Genomic DNA, 20464 nt, shown 5'->3' with positions numbered 1-20464 from the left:
CACCGTGATTCCGGTTAAGCCAAATGTCGATCCGAAGTATGAGACGGTGCGTCCACCTACCCTTCTCTGCAGCATCTCATTGTAGTTGCCATCGGCCTATGCTCTTCTGCCGTTCTTCAATTCTAAGTTCTTCAGGGCTCAGTGCAGTTGACCTTTTTCGTTGGTAAAGGGCCCGTCTTTCCTCTGCTAGAACTCTAAGAGGTAGGGTTCCAGCAATGACGCACACTGCTTCTTCTGATATAGTGCGGAAGGCACTAGCTACTCGTAGGGCACTCAGTCGGTATATTGGTCCAGCTTTTCTCCATGATTCTTGGGTTTCCATTGCATCAGCCCAAATGGATATTCCGTAAGTGAGCACTGATGTGACTACTGATGACAATAGTAGCCTCCTGCTCTGCATTGGGCCTCCGATGTTAGGCATCAGCCGTGCGAGACTAGCCCTCACTACTGACGCTTTGGCACTGACATGTTCCACCTGCTGCTTGAAGTTAAGTCGTGCATCCAGCATCACTCCCAGATAACGGATAAATGGTTGTGATGTGATTTCTTGTTCTCCGACTCTCAACTTGATGGTTTCTACCGTTTTTCTGCTGGTGATGAGCACTGCCTCGGTTTTATGCTTGGCTAGTTGCAAGTTCATCATGTCCATCCACAAATTGACTCGTCTGAATGTAATATCAAATGCCATTTCTATCTCTTCGAGGTGCTTTGCGACAATCACGACAGCTACGTCATCCGCATATGCTACAAGTTTGACTCCCGTAGGCAATGCTATTCTCAAGAGGCCATCATACATGATATTCCATAGCAGAGGACCTAAAACTGATCCCTGTGGCACTCCTCCGGAGATTTCGTACACTTCCGAACCATTCGTCGTGTCATATTTCAGGAGCCTGTTCGTGAAGTAGCTCGCTACTATTCTGCGAAGGTATCCTGGTATGTTTTTTTCTTCTAGAGCCCGCATAACGCAGTCCCAGTTAGCGGAGTTGAAGGCATTCTTGATGTCCAAAGCAGCCACCAAGCAGTATTTCTTCTTTCCACTCTTCCATTTCGTTCCGGCGATTGCATCCTTGGCTATATCAACAACCAATTTGATAGCATTCAGAGTTGACCGTCCTTTTCGGAAACCAAACTGGTTTTCTGCTAGGAGTGGATCGACTAAAGCCTCTATTCTCTGATGAATTATGCGCTCGAATATCTTGCCGGCCGTGTCTAACATGCAGAGTGGTCGGTAGGATGACGGTTCTTCCGGCGGCTTTTTCCCCTTCGGAAGTAACACTAGCCGTTGCTGTTTCCACTTCTGGGGAAAAGTCCCTTCCTTCAGGCATGTATCGTAAACGTCCAGGAATAATGTTGGTGCTGCCCTAAGGATTGATTTCAGGGCAATATTAGGAATTCAGTCCAATCCCGGCGCCTTATTATTCCCTACTCGATTTCCTGCCTCTATCAACTCGTCCAACGTGATAGTTGGGATGTCTTCAGAATTGAGCTGCTCCAACTTGTAGGTGAATACCAGCTTTTGGGGAAACAACGTAGTAACAATCTTCTCTAGGAGTTGTGGACACGTAGGTGATGGCATTGGTTGGCATTTCAAGTGGGTCATAACCACCTTATACGGTCTGCCCCATGGATCTTTCTCGACTTCTGTGACCAGTTCCTTCCAGCAACGTCTTTTGCTTTCTTTGATGGCTCTGTTCAGTTCTCGACGGGCCTTTTTATACTCTGCCAACAGCTCTACGGAGTTAGATCGTCTGTAGCCACGCTGAGACTTTCTTTTTTTTTTTAAGACACTTTGAGCGTAGAATGCTAATGTGGTCGTTCCACCAGTGCACTGAAGGTCTTGAATTTATGCGACGTTTCCGAGACATACTAGCGTCGCAAGCCTGGGTGACTCTTCTCATTAGGTCCTCGGTCTTCTCTTCAGCAGTTTCTACGATGATCGGATTGCAGTCTAAGGCTACTACTAAAGCAGTGGGGTCGAGAGACTTAACTTTCCACCCAACCCCGCTAGCGCTCCTGTTGTCTCTTGTTAGTTCCTGGCCAGTTGATATTTCCCATAGTATCGCACTATGGTCGCTGGCTGTATAGATGTTCAATACTTTCCAAGAAAAACCTCTTCGAGCTAAGCAACTGCTGACAAATGTAAGGTCGACAGTTGAGTTTGCCTCTCCCTTAGTATACGTTGGCGTGTCACCGGTATTAAGAAGGATCACGTCCAGAGTGGCCATTGCCTCGAGAAGTGCTTTTCCACGTGTATTAGTGAACTTGCTGCCCCAGTCTGTTGTCCAGGAATTGAAGTTACCAGCTATTGCCACGGGAAAGTGTTTTCTTGCGTCCTCAGTTAGCCGATCAAGGAAGTCTTCAAAATGCTCATTAGAGAGACTAGGTGGTGCATAGCAACTGTAGAAGCGAAGGCCATCTACCCATGCTGCTACGAAACCAGCTTCTTTATTGTTGACTGTTCTCTGAAAAGGACATTTACCGCAGGACCAGATGACGGCTTTATTAGTGCTGTCGGATTCCCAGGGTTGGTTACTCAGATGTCTATAAGGCTGACTTATCCACAGATTCGGTAGAATTTGGCGCCAAGTTCCGTTCAAATCCGTTGTAAACGGAGCGCCAGACTACCGACTGTGTTTACTGTAAGCAGAACGGTTTTTTGAGGCTGCGAAATTTTATTTAATTCTAAGGTACTTTTTTTACCCAATTTGTTTATTATAACAGTAATTCATAATTTATTTCACCGTATTAATTAATTATATTCACTTATAACAATTTATTTACTTGAAATTATTAAATTTTATCAGCACATACTATAGCTCGCTCACAAATTTCGATCCTAACTTTTTTTTGATGGAGAAAGGTCAGCGCCACAGACTAGATAAAATAAAAATGTGTAGTAATCCTCCTATAGATACGCAACTACAGTTAAAAAAAGTAATTCACAGCTTACATTTACGGCCGCCAGGGTGCACTGGAATTATATCTACATAAACTGTAGCTTCAAGGGGATAGTTTGCAGTAAAAAATGCTGCCAACGCGAGATTTAAGTTGGTATTAATTGTAAATTTTCATTATAATTACAAAAAATACTAAAATCCGAACAAAAACAGTTTCACTGTAAAAAAAAATCGCGCCAAGTCCACGTTCATAAGACTATTAGGAAAAAAAAAATTTTTTTTTCTTTACAAAAAAATACAAAATAAAAAAATTAAAAAATCCAAGTAACCGGTATGATTGCTTATGATTTTCGAAAATTAAAAAAAATTTTATTGTAAATTTAAAAATTAAAAAAAAATTTTAGAACGTACTTGGTGTGCGTCATTGTGTATTTCAATTTTTTTAAAGTCCTAGTAAATAGATTTTACGAATTTCATTAAAAGTAAAATATTTTGCAACCACGCACACTAAATACGTTCTAAATTCTTCTTAGGAAAAAAGTTTTCTTTGTTAGGTATAAAAAAAACCGCGTTTTTGGGCCTTTTATCTCATTACATCTCAGATAGCTCATATTTAATTTTGTAACTATTGAGATATCGATAGTAGACATTATAAATTGTTAATTATTTGAAAAAAAAATAATTTTTCACTTTAAAAATTAATTGTAATCTATGTTTTCAACTGAAATAAAGTGTTCTTTTTGTTGTAAATTGTCATAGGTTGATTTAACCTTATACACAATGACTAATTTTGTTAGCAAAATTCATTTCCAAATCACAATTTCAATTCCGATAGATAAAGCCGTTTTCCAAATTTATATCTTTTACGAAATATACTATTATCAAGTTTTTTCAGCTTAACAATCGCCTGTTTTTTATCCAAATTTTTATCATAATACTTAAAATTCCTACTCAAACTATTCCCAAGTTCTCCTTTATTAATTTTACCAATCCGATTATTTTGGATCCCTGGCCGCGATAGCTTATTTATCTTGCAGTCGTTCGATCTTTTCAACCTAATAACCGGTTTTCTACTCTCTCTATTTTGATGATCTGACTTCAACAATTTCTGCATTTCCGCAAGTGTCATTGAATCATCAATCTCGCTGTCAAACTCTTCAAGTCTTCCATAACTGGAACTCAAATTATCTTCAAGCTTAATATCGACATCCTTTGACAGTGATTCCGTTGCATCACGATCAAAATCGACAAGCTCCGAACTATCATCCTCTCTACTGGAACTGCCGAGTTCTTTGTTGTCATCAGTAGATTTCTTTTTTTCCCCTACGATATTCAAGTTGACAACGAGACGTCGAGGACCTTCATCACTGTCAGAGTCATCAGAATCATCAAAAGCTTCATCTTGCCCGATCTTGTCAGACCGTCCGATTTCCATCAATTCCTTCGCAGTTTTGTTTTTCCAACTTTCAACATTAGATTTAGAAGTTTCCGGTAGGAAAGTTTTAGACACCCAGTAAGCGCACGTCAATGCATTCTTGACAACGCACCTATTGTTTGACGGATCTTGATGATGCGAACACAGCGGCTTTGAAACTTCGACACTAAAATTGAGTCCATATTTGTCTAGCCCGACAACTTTTTTAGGATCAATCAAGTGTTTCAATAATTTCAAAAGCACATTTAGCTTTCTAGCGTGCTTCAGGTAAATTACATCCGCTGATACTAACTTTCCGATAATTGACTCGCGAGCTTCTTCGTTTGAAATATAGCCGTCATCCCAAGTGATCCCATACTTTGGGTAGAAAATGTTCAAGTACGCTTTTTTGTAATGGTCTGATAGCTTTGAAAACAAATATGGCGGCTTGACTATATAAGACTCATGCTTTCCGACTTTGAAGCCCTCCAGAGGGACGATGCAGTATTCTTTTAAGATAAATTCTTTGTCCGCGATGTAATAGCCAGTAAAATCGATAGCATATTGCATTTTTTAATAATTGATTTTTTTTTTATTTAAGAAAATTTTCTTTTTCTCTTCTATATAAAGAAAAAATTATTTAAAAAATTTTTAAAGATTATTTTTATATTCACCGAAATGTTAAAACATCTTGAATCATGTGGTGGCTGCAATTAATCTGTTGACAATCATATGGCGATGATTTGTTGTAGGTTTTAATGAGGACTTTTTTAAGTAACGCCATCTATTGACAGAAATTATAAGTTTGTTGTTTAAAAACTCTTGTGGTAACTTATTGAGCGGTAATTTTAAAGTCTTACACATTTTTTTTTTTTTTTTTTTTTTTTTTTTTTTTGTAGTAACTAGATACAAATATAATAATAAATAAAAGTGGTAAAAACTTTAATAAGGTCACATTATTATATAACTTTGATAGTTTTTACAATTTGAATATGATTACGTGCAATAGAAGAAGAAATAAAGGAAGACATTGAGATTTTTGAGAAAACATGCATTTATTTAAGCACAAATAACAATTTTAATAGAAACAAGATGATAAATCACCACCAGGTGCATTTTTCTGCAGAGTTCATATTAGAACCAGCTGGACATTCGAAAGCTTCTGCAATCTCAGGGATATTCTTCATTATGGTCATCATCGAATAGTCCAGAATGTTCCCGTTTTTGAATGGAACAGGAAGCTTCTCCGTTTCAGCTCGGAAATTGCATAAAGAATTTGCGAACGATATCCAGAACAGTTGATCAGCGGTGTAGGGTAAGTCAGGTAAGCCCAATTCCGGGCCGACGTCAACTATGAGCTGTTTGTAGGCATAGTAAGCTGCATGGATTCCAAAATACTGGGCAATAATATCATCTATGACACCTTCGGCAAACTAGAAAGTAATGATAGTACTTTTAAGCTTAGAATTTTAGCAAAAAAAAAAATTTATAATAGTTGACTGCTTACCGCCTCTTTCAACATTGGATCGTCGATGCCCTGAGCCAAGTTTTGGAAGCACTTCATCTGGTCATTGGGATTTTCTTTTTGTTCGGTCCAGGTTTTTCCAAGGTCCTTTAGCGAATTGAACATTTCCCGAGCCATGTGGCTGCCAGCGGCACCAAAGTTTACATACAATGGATAATCCTCGTTGAAAATTGGACTTGGTATCATCGTGATCGGAAAATCTGATAATGAATTCTCAGATTATAATCCCGAAGGAACTAACTAATAGCGTTAAAGGATCATCAAGAAACTCACACAAGTGATTTCCGTGATTGTTCGGCATCCCAAAATCATGAATTGAAGTGGCGCTGTCTTTCATGAGCTCCTCAACGACTTTCTGGCTGTTCTCCTTCTTCATCACAAAAGCATTCATATTCATCAACGACTTAAGGAAGTTTTCCTTGTCAACAGTCGCGTCTGCATAGAATGCATCTAATTCGTTTTTGTCACCAAATTTCTCTGAACTTCCTATGGTGTAATTTAACGCGCTTAAAATCTCAACTGCTTTGTTCTTCTCATCGTCAGTCAACACCTTGGACTCCTGGGCCATTTCTATCATCTTAGCCTTCAGCATAGAGAACATCACTTCGATAAGTTCCTTGCTGGAGGGGAACTGCTCCATGATCCAATCTTCGATACCGAACCACATAAAGTCTTTGGTCAATCCTTCGCAGAACTCCTCCCGCGGCATTTCGGGGAAATTGATTTGCTTCTGGAAGTGGCGGTGAATCTCCTTGAACTCTTCCGTCAGAAAAGGCATCACGTACTGGAATCCCTTCCAGATGGCGTAGGAAGCTTGTACGCGTTTTGGCGTCTCATTCATCAGCTTGATGAACTCCTTCAGAGCTGCTGGTTTCTCGACGGTGATGATAGTCTTGTGACCAGGGTCCACGAAAGGCGTGAGAGTCTTCTCGACAAACTTGGCCCAGTCGATCCCTGGGAATTCTTTCTGCATATCTTCGATGGTCATGTCTTCCATCTTACCTGGGTTTGGTTTCAAGGTAGCTGCGTAGAGCTTCTTCTCGAACTGGTACACTGGGTCGAGCTCCTCCTCGCTGGCCTCGTCAGTAGCTCCAAGGAGTCGAGCTGCTACGATCATGTAGTCACTGTAGTGCTCGTTGTAATCATCATCAACTGCATTTGCTTTGAATTCGAATACGTTGGTTGGCAGCTAATTAGAAAATGATTTTATTAAGTTACATTGTATCCCTGGACTTGAAACTGTCCTCAATAATATCTGCCCGAAAAAGATTAAGTTCAATACTAAATTTACAAGTAATAGGACTAATTTATAAATCCTATTTAATATACCTGGGAAATTTAACAAAAAAAAAGAGAAAAGATTACTAGTATTGTCAATTATTTTTACTAAACTATTATAGTAAATTCACCAATATATTACTTAGTCCGATGTATGTTATTTATAAATTACCATGGTAGATATTAAATTTAAAAATGTCCCATAGTAAAGATGTAAGAGGAAGCTAAGACTTATCACACAGTACTCGGTCCTATTAGTTTTGTCTATAAGACTGTTGTAGGTTAGTATATAGTATGTCCTCGAGCCAACAGACCGAAGTTGAAGCCAAATTCTTACCGATCCTTCTTGGTTAAGTAGCATTTTAAATGGTTAGTAGCTGGATCGGTAACCCTCACCATTAAATATTATTCATAATCTAAATTTATAACAAAGTATTGTTGTAGCTTTACATTCTCGATCAAAAGACTCTCAATAATGTTGACAAACACACAAAGTTAATAAAAGAACAAACAAAATCACCGTAATCAATAAACACATTCTATGATCTTGAAAAATTTTATCTTGCTCCAGATAAAATTTAGTTAACACAAAAATAAATAAATTTTTATGTTAAGCTATTGAAAAATTTTAGTAGCGCACGTGTTAATTTTTAGTTTAGACACTAATTAATTTTACTCTGTTACATTTCATTTGTTTGTGATTTACTATAGCATACTTAGGACTGAAATTACTATGGGTAATTGTAAATTTATCGAGAAAATAAACTTCACCGGTAATATGAACCATAAAAAAAGATTCTTATACAAAGTAAAATTTTCACCGATCGTTATTAAAATACCTACATGTAGCACATGATGCATAGTATAGTGATCTCCTGGCGCGCCCTGAGGTTCCTAATCAATGTAAGGAGTGTTGCTTAACCCAGCCTGCTTGACCTGGCCCATCCATTTCATCCAGCAGAAGTCAGCTTCGTTGAACTTGTCACCTGCCGTAGGCGGCCAAGCATCCACGACAAAGCTCTTGAAAAGCTCCAGAGCTTTGTCTTCTCTAGCATCTGAGATAGAACATTCCATCATTTCCAAACAGTCTTCGCAAAAAATCAATAATACTCACTGTCGTCCATACACGTGGTGTAAAAATCATGGATCAGTTTGTGCGCCTTAGACTTTTCCTCCCCAGTAGTCTCGTGAATCGTGTGATCCATCATAGAACCTCTCATAGCACTCCACAATTCTAGACTGGTCAAGGGTGTTTCCTTCCAACTCCCGCAGGAATAAATGATACTTACCTACGGGAGATGTGAGGCTCGCTCCGTTGATGATTGGAAGGATGCAAAGGACTCCAATGCTTCCTACCAGCAGCAATCTGTAACAGAATTTAAAAAGGTAGTTTATTTTTTCAATTATTAATTAAAATTACATTAGTAATAAAAAGCCTTAGAAAAACTTGAAAATTTTGAGCCAGAAAAAAAATTTTAAATAAATAATATTATTTATAAAAGAAAGAATTTAAATTTTATTATTCTTAATTAATTTTTTTAATTAAGGATATATGAATATAGTTTTTGGTTTATTATAGAATTAAGAGTTTTAGTAAAAGAAGAAATAAAAAATAATCTATTGTAACTATTTAGTATAAATAAGAGATAAAAGTTAGAAAGAAAGAGGGAAAGTAAGAGGATGGCTGAGGAAATAGTATTCGACAGTATTAAGGACTTGGCATACTTACTTATAAGATTTACTCATCATGTCGCTTGAAATAACTTTCAGACGAGTAATGAGTGTCTATGTCACGTCATTTATATAGTGAGTATACTTAAAAAATTAGATCTGGAGGAAGAAGTCAAGGATAGGAAGTCATACTGTGAGTCTTGCTCTTATCTGCGGAAAACAGATAAAGGTCAAGTTTCCATATTTAGCTTCTCAATAACCAAAGTTGACTAGACAAAGTTATTTCTATTTAAAACAGTCGTTAAACGTAATTACCAACGAAACAAATAAGATAAGGCTATTGAAGTGTGATAGAGAGAGGATGAGCTATGTTTAGCTTCGAATAGAACAGAAATGATAACAACTAACATAAAATTTGAAATTTATTTATTCATTTCAATACATTCAGCAAATCTTGGACCTAATTCCCGGTAACCTAACAAGTTCTAGGTTGTCACCCTTAGTGATTACCACCATCAGACTAGAAAACGACTTAGGCTCGTAGTAGTTCGCTTGGATGAGATTCGGGAAGCGATGATGCAACAAAGAATGCACTAATGCATGCAAAAAGTTGATCCGATTGACGTCAACCATTTTAGGACACTCACCGGAGCAGTAACTGTAGTTAAATCTAGTTGGAGCGATCACGTAGTTGAGCCCGATCTCTAAAAACTCGACGAATACCTTTTTAAGCAGCCTTTCGGGTTTTGGGATGGTTTTTAGAAGGTTGTTTCCAATTGGGCTCGATCCGATGGATCTTATGTTTCTGAATGTCCTTTTAATGTTTAAGGTCTTGGCAATGTTTGACGGCACGACGCTGCAGATTAGCAGGATTGACAAGATTAGCAAGCTTTGATCCATTGGAGCGTTTGCAAAAGCTGTGTAAGATTGCGAAGGTCTCTTTGATCACTGAAGAAACAGCATAGTGTTACGTAAGTTAGACTATTCTGGGTGATAAGACGTAGATAGCAGTAGAATATATTGTTAATTATTTGAGAAAAAAAAAATTTTCAACATTAAACATGATTACGTGTAATAAAAGAAGAAATAAAGAAACACATTGAGATTTTTGAGAATCGATGTATTTATTTAATCACAAAAAAAAATTTTAATATAAATAGATGATAAATCACCACCAGGTGCATTTTTCCGCAGGATTCATGTTAGAACCAGCTGGACATTCGAAAGCTTCTGAAATCTCAGGGACATTCTTCATTATGGTCATCATCGAATAGTCTATGATGTTCCCATTTTTGATTGGAGTAGGGAGCTTCTCCGTTTCAGGACGGTAATTGCAGAAAGAATTTGCGAACGATAGCCAGAACAGTTGGTCAGCGGTGTAGGGCAAGTCAGGTAAGCCCAATTCCGGGCCGACGTCAACTGTGAGCTGTTTATAGGCATAGTAGGCTGCACGGAATCCGAAAAACTGGGCAATGACATGATCCATGATGCCTTCGACAAACTAGAAAGTAATGATAGTACTTTAGAGCTTAGAATTTAAGCAAAAAAAAATTTGTAATAGTTGACTGCTTACCGCCTCTTTCAACATTGGATCGTCAATGCCCTGATTCAAGTTTTGGAAGCACTTCATCTGGTCATTGGGATTTTCCTTTTGTTCAGTCCATGTTTTTCCAAGTTCTGCTACTGAATTGAACATTTCCCGAGCCATATGGCTGCCGGCTGCACCAAAGTTTACGTACAATGGATGATCCTCGTTGAAAATTGGGCTTGGTATCATCGTGATCGGAATATCTGAAAATGAATTCCCAGATTACAATCCCAGAAGATCTAACTAATAGCATTGTAGGATCATCAAGAAACTCACACAAATGATTCCCGTGATTGTTTGGAAGCCCAAAATCATGACCCGGAGTAGCAGTGTCTTCCATAAGCTCCTCAAGGAGTTTCTGGCTGTTCTCCTTCTTCATCAAAAAAGCGTTCATATTCATCAACGACTTGAGGAAGTTTTCCTTGTCAACAGTCGCGTCTGCATAGAATGCATCCAATTCGTTCTTGTCACTAAATTTCTTCGATCTTCCTATGGTGTAATTTAACGCGTTTAAAATCTCAGCTGCTTTGTTCTTCTCATCGTCAGTCAACACCTTGGACTCCTGGGCCATTTCTATCATCTTGGTCTTCAGCATAGAGAACATCTTTTCGATAAGTTCCTTGCTGGAGGGGAACTGCTCCAAGATCCAATCTTCGATGCCGTACCGCACATATTCCTTGGTCATTAGTTCGCAGAACTCCTCCCGCGGCATTTCGGTGAAATCGATCTGCTTCAGAAAGTGACGGTGAACCTCCTTGAACTCTTCTGTCAGGAAAGGCATTGCAAATTGGAATCCCTTCCAGATGGCGTAGGAAGCTTGTATGCGTTTTGGCGTCTCGTTCATCAGCTTGATGAACTCCTTCAGAGCTGCTGGATTCTCGACGGTGATGATAGTCTTGTGACCAGGGTCCACGAAAGGCGTGAGCATTTTCTCAACAAACTTGGCCCAGTCGATCCCTGGGAATTCTTTCTGCATGTCTTCGATGCTCATGTCTTCCATCTCACCTGGGTTTGGTTTCAAGGTAGCTGCGTAGAGCTTCTTCTCGAACTCGTACACTGGGGCGAGCTCCTTCTCGCTAGCCTCGTCAGAAACTCCGAGGAGTCGAGCTGCTACGATCATGTAGTCGCTGTAGTGATCGTTGTAATCTTCATCTACTGCATTTGCTTTGAATTTGAACATGTTGGTAGGCAGCTAATTAGAAAATAATTTTATTAAGTTATCTGATACTGGAAAATTTATATGAAATTTTAGTAAGGGACTTTCACAAACAAAATCACCGTAATCAATAAACATATTCTATGATCTTGAAAAATTTTATCTTGCTCCAGATAAAATTTAGTTAAAACAAAAATAAATAAATTTTCATGTTAATCTATTGAAAAATTTTAGTAGCGCACGTGTTAATTTTTAGTTTAGACACTAATTAATTTTACTATGTTACATTTCATTTGTTTATGATTTATTATAGCATACTTGGAACTGAAATTACTATGGGTAAATACATTAAAAATACCTACATGAAGCATATGATGCATTTTCTGGCTATCTCTTGGCTTAGCCTCAGGTTCAAAATCAATGAAAGGAGTGTTTCTTAACCCAGCTTGCTTGGCGTGGCCCATCCAGTCCATCCAGTCAAAGTCAGCTTCTTTGAACTTGTCACCTGCCGTAGTTGGCCAATAATCCAGAACAAAGTTCTTGAAAAGCTCCAAAGCTTCATCTCCTCTAGCATCTAAGATAAAACATTCCATCATTTCCAAACAGTCTTCGCAAAAAATTAATGATTCTCACTTTCGTCCATACACGTGGTGTAGAAATCATGGATCAGTTTGTGCGCCTTAGACTTCTCTTCCCCAGTAGTCTCCTGAATCGTGTAATCCATCATAGCGTCTCTCATAGCACTCCACAATTCTAGACTGGTCCAGGGTGTTTCTTTCCAATTCCCGCAGGCATATTTGAAGAAGTTGTCGCAAGGTTTCACATTCTCGTCCCGGTTTTCTAGGATTTCAGCAGCTGGAACCAGAAATCTTTGTCAGTATAATTTACTGATACCGTAAAGGAAGAAGTGCTTACCCTTCTCCAGACGCCCGATCTGGCAATCCTTATCAATACATTTGTGCGTTGGACCTGAAAGATTTTAGAATGAAATCTTTTCTTGGATTTGCGGATTAAATGATACTTACCTACGGGAGATGTGAGGCTCGCTCCGTTGATGATTGGAAGGATGCAAAGGACTCCAATGCTTCCTACCAGCAGCAACCTGTAACAGAATTTAAAAAGGTAGTTTATTTTTTCAATTATTAATTAAAATTACATTAGTAATAAACAGCCTTAGAAAAACTTGAAAATTTTGAGCCAGAAAAAAAATTTTAAATAAATAATATTATTTATAAAAGAAAGAATTTAAATTTTATTATTCTTAATTAATTTTTTTAATTAAGGATATATGAATATAGTTTTTGGTTTATTATAGTATTAAGAGTTTTAGTAAAAGAAGAAATAAAAAATAATCTATTGTAACTAATTAGTACAAATAAGAGATGAAAGTTAGAAAAAAGGCGGGAAAGGAAGAGAATGCTGAGGAAATAGTATTCGACGGTATTAAAGACTTGGCATACTTACTTATGAGATTTACTCATTATGTTACTTAAAATAACTTTTAGACGAGTAATGAGTGTCTATGTCACGTCATTTATATAGTGAGTATACTTAAAAATGTAGATCTTGAAGAAAAAGTCAGGGATAGGAACTCATACTGTGAGTCTTGCTCTTATCTGCGGAAAACAGACAGAGGTCAAGTGCCGGGCTGGTCAAGAATGTTAGATATCAACTTTTCTTGAATAACGAGATAAATTGCATAAACGGAATTATATAATTTATTGACAGGTCAAGAACATAACATAGCAGGCCATTTTTTCGGTTGTCAAGGTCAAAGGAACGATATTAATTTTTCTTCGCTGTTTTGAACGAATATACAGAGATTCTAAGCCATAAGTTAATTGGTAAATTGAATCATTGGAGGATATTATCCCGTTGAAATTGACGGTGAGTCAAGGGTAATAGATGGAATCAAGGCAGTTTTATGTCTTGACTGAAGCAAGTTGGTATATTTTAGTAGCGACTAAATCAAGAACGTTTTATTAGATTAAATGGCATCTCACAATCATATTGTCCATATAAATGATATAAAAAGCACAGTCAGAAAGATAAATTATTTTTAAAGATATTAAAATTGTTTTTTAATCGATTTATTGCTGTTTCTACATCAAAAAGTGGTTTAATGGCTTATGTAGGGGATTTATCAAGTCCTTATGGAAGGGCAAACACGATAACTTTTGAAAATATATATTTTTAAACTCAATCTATTTTTTAATCTCCTTATCTATCTTATGGGAAGCCGCGGATTGAAAATGGCAGCTCAATATTGTTTTGTTTAGTTATAATTAATTTTTTTTCGGCTGGCAGTTCAAAAAATTTCGGGTCTTTTGGGCAGCCATAAATAATTATTTATTTGTAAATATATAGGTTAAAGACAGCTGCATACTATACTAAATAGTTCTTAAGCCTGGCGATCGCCGGTAATACAGTTCCCTATTGTGTGTCTTTTTATGATTTACTTTAAACTTAAGCGGGCGTTTAATTCGTATTTAAATAAATACTATTAGCGGACGAAATTTGAACGAACTTGAAAATATAATTGTAAATAAAATTAATTTCTTATAATTTATTCTCAATTAACTCATTATAATTATCGTTTCAATTTATTCTTATAGTGTACAGCGGATAATTATTTTTTTTACTGACGTTTGACATAAAATTATCGAAAAACTTTTATAAATTCACTTAGAACAAGATTCGTAAAATGAAGGACCCTTTATGATCACAACCAAGAACACTTATCCTTAGGATTGATATGAGAACCAAGAGGACACTGAAAATCAAGCGAAATCTGCGGAACATTAGCCAAGATACTCATGAGCATGTATTCAAACATCGTCAACTTTTGATCTCCGTAAATGCGCGGCTGGTTTGGTTCGACGTTAGCAAAACAAACGGGGTGCACGAACGAGATCCAGAGCAGCTGTTCCTGAGTGTAACCCAATTGCGGTAGCTTTGATTCCACTCCAGATTTTTTAACAAAATTTTTGTAAGCTGCATAGACAGCGCGGAATCCAACGTTGTAGCTGATGTAATCTTTTTCTGCGTGGTGTCTTATCTAGAAATCCAAATCAGGAAACATTAATTGACTCAATATTTGATCCAATTGTTAGAATATACTCACAACTTTCCTTAGATAAGGCTCTGAGATCTTCACAGTTTGGTTACGGAAGCAATCCAGGTGATCATTTGCAAGCTCTGTTCCATTGTCTAGCCACTGTCTTCCAAGATGACTCAGACTTTTAAACATTTCTCGAGCTATGAATGCTCCAGCAGCACCGTAGTTCAAGTACATTGGACGGTCTGCGTCAAATGACTCACTTGGTATCATATTCAGCGGAATGTCTAGAATTCAACAATGTTAGATTAAAAGTTATTAATTTTTTTTTACACTTTTAGAAAACTTTCGTCAAAAGCGCTTTCATCTACAAGCCAATTAAAAAACTAATGAAACCGCAACAAATATGAAGATCGTAGATAGAATGAAAAAATATTGTGATTTATTAATCCTGTGATATTTCGACACAAACGTGAAACCCATATTTTTGTGTCAGATTGCAGGATTGCAATTATTTTGATGGATTAAACTCAGACCACTCATCAGGTATTTGGACGATTTCTGTCAATATTGTTGCTTTTTATATAATTTATGTATCTAATTTTTTTTTTCAAGATTAGCCTCTAGGGTTCCACCAAAAATAAATTAAGATAATCACACAGTTTTATACAATTATATATAGTCATATATAGTTATATATACTGCCATAGGCCAGAAAATAAAAAAAACTGGGTACATCGAGGGCTCGAACCGCAAACTTTGCGCTTGTCAGTCTTCCAAGCCACCCAGTTGTCCAAGATTTTTAATTGATATTATATGCTTAAATGACACTTAAGTATACCCTATCAAAAACATCCATGTAGGTTTGTATGGGGATCCATGGGAATCCACATGAGAAACTTAAAATTCATATAGGAGATATGGAATCCATAAGATTCAATATAGGAATCTATGGATTTATATAGGAATCCATATAGGAAGAGGAATTCATGTTCCCACAGTGTTCCTATGTGGATTTCCCATGAGATTATTCATGTACCCATGCCTTCTTATGTGGATTTCCATATGGGAATCCATGTATCCAGTTTCCTGTATGGATTTCTATATAAATCCATACATTCCTACATTGAATCTCATGGATTTTTCATATAAATTCACTTCACTTACAAAGATGCCCAGCATAGTTATCCGGAAGTCCTGGAAAGTGAATACCCTTCACCATATACTGAAAGAATTCCTTATGAACTGCGTTACTATACTCCTTTTTGGCCATAAAGACGTTCAACTTCAAGATAGTCTCCAGATAATTGTCTTTAAAAACCTCAACTCCTTCATAAAAGTTTTCCAATTTCTTAGAATCTGTCAAGTTTGACGACGGCCCAATGGTAACTGGCATATCTTCCAAGATATCAATTCCCTCTTGTTTCTCGTCCTTGTTCAAAATCTTAGACTCCTCGATAATTTTGATCATCTCCTTCTTGATAGCCGTGGTCATATCTTCAATAACCTCAACACTCTTCTTGTGGTTGGTTAGATACATATGCTGGATAGCATACTGCGCATACTTCTTGACCGCTTCTTCGCAAACAACTTTTCTCGGCTTATCCGAATAACCCAGTTGACGATGGAAAGCTTTGTGTGCTTCCCTGACTTCTTTCTTGAAGAACGGAACGCCAAATTGCGTGGCCTTCCAGATAGAGTAGTGAGCATAAACAAGTCCAGGTGTCTCTTTCATCAGCTTTTCAAACTTGGTCAAAGCATCGTCATTCCAAACTGTTAAGACAGGTTTTTCATTCGGATCAACAAGAGGCATCAAGACTTCATCAACCAATCGCTTCCAATCGATCCTCGGCCAACGCTTCTGCAGATCTTCAATGGTGATGTCATCAGTGTGATACTTACTTTCTGGAACTGTTATGTCTGCCAATTTGCATTCGAAGTCATAGAAGTTCTTCAGATGCTTTTGATCAACGTCTTCATTTATGAGCCGTCTTATGTCAGAGATATACTGGAGGTACATTTTTCTTTGCGTGGCGTTATTGCCATCTACCAAAGGATCGAAGTATGATGGAGCCATCTGGAAAATAAGTTTAGTCAGAATATTCTCTTTTTAATTCAATCAACAAGTACCTGGATGGAGTATCTCAACGAACTGTTCTGACCATCGTAAGTAGGGATAGGTTTGAAGTCCAGGAAGTAGTTGGTGGTGAATCCAAGTTTCTTAGCAGTGGCCGCGAATCCAATCCAATCAAAGTTTGCCTCAGTTGGCTTGTCTTCTTTGAAGGTCAACGACCTGAAAAAGGTGTTCAGGTGCAAGATGAGCAGATATTCATCTTTGTCTCCAAGAGAATCTGAAAGAACTCATTTAATTAGTCTTAGAATGATTGAAATCATCAAGTGTCTTACTAGGATCCATGCAGTTCCTGTAAAGATCATCCGCAAACTGGTAGGGCTTGGAAGAAGAACCCGTTGTATCTTTTATCAACATCTCAGCGTCTATTCGTGCCAGTGGGTCCATTTTATGGTTTTGGATCCATTCAGGCTGATTAAACTTCCCACAGACGAATCGGAAGAAATTGTCGCATGGTTTTACGCTGACATCACGGAATTTGATGATTCTCTCCGCTTCATTGTTGCAAGCGACGCTGCTGCATACTGCTGCTTCAAGTACTGCAAGTTCAAAATCGATTAGTCGTATTCTGATAGATCATCAAGAATGACTTACCTGGAATTGAGCCAGCATAAACGGCTAGGAAGGTTAGGATCCAAATCATTGTGACGGATTTCGACCGAAAAACTAGAACTGGAGCAGCTTCGATCATCCCAGAGCGGAAGATTCAACTAAGGATTAGTGAACGCTTTCCTCAAAACTTATAGTAGCAGTGCTAACAAATTGATGATTGTTTAAATAATCGTATGAGTCACAATGATATTATCTCATTGAACTGATTGCTAGTTAAGGAAGTGTTAAGTTTCGTCAGCTAATTCAATTTAGCAGACGTCATTCCGTAATTGACGTTGACGTAAGCTCAATTGGCAAACGGCTAGAAAGAATACGTCCGGAACAAATTCTGTACTTTTAGATCTAGACTAAGGAAGATCTATTTGGCAAAATAACAACATGATAAAATATTGAAATCATTTATTTGAAACGTGCAACCATAAATTGTAAAACAACTAATTCTAAAATTCGCTAATCCTCTAAACTACCACCAGGTACACCTTTTCTCAGGATTGAGGTTAGACCCAGCAGGACACTTTAAATCCACAGCAACTTCAGGTATATTGGCCAGAAGCTTGACCATCAGAGCTTCCCGGTTGACTTTGTTGAGGTCAGCCTCGCTCAACCTTGAATAAACAGGACAGAGCCCTTGGAAGAACGACATCCAGAAGAGCTGTTCAGGAGTGTGAGTCAGTCCAGTAAGAGGTTGCTCGGCTCCATTTTTGGCGACGTAGTTCTGGTAAGTAGCCCTAGCAGTTCGAAGCCCCATAAAGTAGCTGATCATCTCTTCCACAGTCCTGTTGCGTAGCTGCAAAGAAAAAGGAACATCAGAATTGCGATATCAAGCTTTGATCAAAGGATTCTTACATTGGGCTTGGAAGCGTCAGTCAGGTTAACGAATTCGTTGCGGAAGCAATCAACGCGGTCATTAGTAACCAATTCCCCGGCTTCCGTCGACTTCCTACCGAAGAAAGATATCGACTTGAAGATATTCGTCGCTATGTAGCTCCCACTGGCGCCTAAGTTCATGTACATTGGACGGTTCGCGTTGAAGTACGGGCTGGACACCATCGAAATCGGTATGTCTGTTGGAACCAACGGAATCATTAGATCCAAATTATTTAAATCAAAGTTAAAGGACAACTTACACAAATATCCATTGAAGTTCTCTGGGATCCCGGGATGGATCGTCTTGACGATGAAGAACGGGAAGATTTCAGACTGGACCTTGTTGCTCAGCTCCTTCTTCAGTTTGAACAGATTCAAGTTCAAGATCGTCTGCAAGAAGTTGTCTTCAACAACCTGAGCATCCGCGTAGAACTTCTCCAATTCCTTCGGGTCCAGAAGTTTTTCCGAGGGTCCAATAGAATAGATCATCTTCTTAACGACTTCAATAGCACCGTTTTTCTCCTCTTCAGTCAACGTCTTGGAATCCTTCACCATCTTGATCATGTCTTCCTTGACAGCCGCCACCATGGTCTTGATGGTTTCCTGGCTGCTTTTGTACTGGTCCAGGTACAGTAAGTTAACGGCATACTTGGCGTATTTTTTGACTGCTTGGATACACACGTCTTCCACCGGAGCTTCAGTATAAGCTACCTGCTTCTGGAAGGCCTTCTGCTCCTCCTGGTACTCATTAGGCAAGAACGGCAGCGTGTACTGGATCAGTTTCCAAATGGCGTAGTTAGCTTGCACGCGCTTAGGAGTCTTCTCAATCAGCTTAACGAATTCCGTTAGGGCAGTCAAGTTCCTTGCTGTCATGATCGGCTTCTCATCAGGATCCACGAAGGGTTTCAAGGTCTTCTCAATGAACTTGTTCCATTCGATTCCTGGGATTTGCTTTTCAAAGTTTCCTAAAGTTACTTGTGGAGTGTAATCGGAGGCGTTCCTGCCGTTTATTTCTTGGAGCTTAGCTTCGAAATCAAATGCGTCGTTCAGATCCTTGCTGGCGTTGTCACTGGCGCCCAATAATTTTGCTATCTTGACCATAAACTCGGTGTAGATCGACTTCTGCTTAACAATTTCGTTGCTTTTGGTACCATTGAAATGAGTTCTAGCCATCTATCCAAAAAAATCGCAAGTATTATAAACGTATCTTCCAATTGGATTGATTGTCTGCTTACCGTAACAGAATACCTGATGACCTTCTTCTTGTCCTTGTAGATCGTCGAAGATTCCCAATCCAAAAAGTAGTTGATATTGTAACCGACCTTCTTAGCATTGCTGGTAAAATCGATCCAATTGAAGTCGTCTTCCTTCCACTTATCATCTTCCAACAACGGCCAATTCCCCAAAGTCTTGATGATTTTCTTCATCAGCTCCAAAGCTTGCTGACCTTTGGCATCTAAGCAGAACCAAGTCACCAATCTTTGCTACTTGATCAATCAAAGCTACTTACTCTTGTTAACACAGGTCTTGTAGATGTCATCAATCAGCTTGTATGGTTTGGCATCAGAAGAAGTTCCCTTCTTGATCAGCTTCTTAATGTTTTCGTTCCTCAGGACCTCCAGCTGACTGTAATCATCAGCCTTGTCGGATTTCTTGTAGCCTCCACACGCGAATCCGAAGAAGTTGTCGCAAGGATTGATATTGACGTCCCGGTATCTTGTAACTCGAGCCGCTGCATCGAATCAAATTTACAGTTACTCGGTTGACTTTTTTGATCAAGAACTTCAACGACTCACCAATTTCTGATTGTTCCACCGAACAAGTGTTGCCAGTGCACTTATGCGACGCCACTGCTTTAAAACAATCAACATAACCTATTGAACAATTAACAAAACAGTGAGTTACTTACCGTCATTCTGCGTAGTATCGACCACCGCTGCTGAAGAATTCGGAAGAAATACCAACCCTATCACAGTTAGCAGCAAAACGCCAGAAATCCTTAAAGCGACGTTTTAGTTTTAGTTTTCGAATTTTTTGGTATAAAAGGTAAAAAACTTACTCATGAAACAGGTTAGGCTTCATTGTGGATCAAGTTAAACTGTCACTCTACGAACTCCTCGCCATGAATAGCAAGCATCGAGCACCTCACGTTGTTAAATACCAGTTAAGGCGCTTGCCATTCATTGAATAATCCTCTATTAGCTCATTTAAATAAATTCCCCCTGTAAAATAAGACTCAAGGGCAAAGCACAATGTCATTCTAG

The 20464-nt window shown here is 38.3% G+C and overlaps 5 protein-coding genes across 7 annotated transcripts; all 5 read right to left on the bottom strand.

Moving 5' to 3' along the window:
• Nucleotides 1–3697: 3697 nt before the first annotated feature.
• On the bottom strand, nucleotides 3698–4924 carry LOC123263775. The gene is made up of 2 exons (XM_044726744.1): nucleotides 4001–4924; nucleotides 3698–3835 (listed from the first exon to the last, which is right to left on the bottom strand). The coding sequence occupies exons 1-2, from the start codon at nucleotides 4882–4884 to the stop codon at nucleotides 3715–3717; spliced, it is 1005 nt and encodes a 334-aa protein (XP_044582679.1). The 5' UTR covers nucleotides 4885–4924; the 3' UTR covers nucleotides 3698–3714.
• Nucleotides 4925–5350: 426 nt separating this feature from the next.
• Nucleotides 5351–8962, bottom strand: LOC123263298 (neprilysin-2-like). Its single transcript, XM_044725931.1, has 6 exons — nucleotides 8847–8962; nucleotides 8232–8483; nucleotides 7961–8172; nucleotides 6113–7028; nucleotides 5822–6039; nucleotides 5351–5747 (listed from the first exon to the last, which is right to left on the bottom strand). The coding sequence occupies exons 3-6, from the start codon at nucleotides 7976–7978 to the stop codon at nucleotides 5415–5417; spliced, it is 1485 nt and encodes a 494-aa protein (XP_044581866.1). The 5' UTR covers nucleotides 7979–8172; nucleotides 8232–8483; nucleotides 8847–8962; the 3' UTR covers nucleotides 5351–5414.
• Nucleotides 8963–9893: 931 nt separating this feature from the next.
• LOC123263295 (neprilysin-2-like) lies at nucleotides 9894–13107 on the bottom strand. The gene is made up of 8 exons (XM_044725925.1): nucleotides 12997–13107; nucleotides 12558–12634; nucleotides 12448–12501; nucleotides 12166–12387; nucleotides 11895–12106; nucleotides 10653–11568; nucleotides 10362–10579; nucleotides 9894–10289 (listed from the first exon to the last, which is right to left on the bottom strand). Exons 1-8 carry the CDS (start codon nucleotides 13011–13013, stop codon nucleotides 9957–9959), a joined length of 2049 nt encoding a protein of 682 aa, XP_044581860.1. The 5' UTR covers nucleotides 13014–13107; the 3' UTR covers nucleotides 9894–9956.
• A 1009-nt stretch (nucleotides 13108–14116) lies between these two features.
• Nucleotides 14117–17620, bottom strand: LOC123263294 (neprilysin-2-like). 2 transcript variants are annotated; one of them, XM_044725923.1, is made up of 6 exons: nucleotides 17316–17620; nucleotides 16997–17260; nucleotides 16721–16950; nucleotides 15758–16667; nucleotides 14657–14877; nucleotides 14117–14590 (listed from the first exon to the last, which is right to left on the bottom strand). In XM_044725923.1, the coding sequence occupies exons 1-6, from the start codon at nucleotides 17410–17412 to the stop codon at nucleotides 14255–14257; spliced, it is 2058 nt and encodes a 685-aa protein (XP_044581858.1). In that variant the 5' UTR covers nucleotides 17413–17620; the 3' UTR covers nucleotides 14117–14254. The 2 variants fall into 2 exon arrangements, with proteins under 2 accessions (XP_044581858.1, XP_044581859.1); XM_044725924.1 differs by having other exon boundaries at nucleotides 16721–16941.
• A 97-nt stretch (nucleotides 17621–17717) lies between these two features.
• On the bottom strand, nucleotides 17718–20402 carry LOC123263292 (neprilysin-2-like). 2 transcript variants are annotated; one of them, XM_044725921.1, is made up of 8 exons: nucleotides 20260–20402; nucleotides 20110–20198; nucleotides 19997–20053; nucleotides 19711–19932; nucleotides 19436–19656; nucleotides 18461–19373; nucleotides 18180–18397; nucleotides 17718–18120 (listed from the first exon to the last, which is right to left on the bottom strand). In XM_044725921.1, the coding sequence occupies exons 1-8, from the start codon at nucleotides 20280–20282 to the stop codon at nucleotides 17797–17799; spliced, it is 2067 nt and encodes a 688-aa protein (XP_044581856.1). In that variant the 5' UTR covers nucleotides 20283–20402; the 3' UTR covers nucleotides 17718–17796. The 2 variants fall into 2 exon arrangements, with proteins under 2 accessions (XP_044581856.1, XP_044581857.1); XM_044725922.1 differs by having other exon boundaries at nucleotides 19997–20050.
• Between the last annotated feature and the right edge of the window lie 62 nt (nucleotides 20403–20464).

Source organism: Cotesia glomerata, linkage group LG4 (assembly GCF_020080835.1).
Source record: "Cotesia glomerata isolate CgM1 linkage group LG4, MPM_Cglom_v2.3, whole genome shotgun sequence".
Classification (NCBI taxonomy): Eukaryota; Metazoa; Arthropoda; class Insecta; order Hymenoptera; family Braconidae; genus Cotesia; species Cotesia glomerata.
This window is presented reverse-complemented; position numbering and strand designations above follow the sequence as displayed.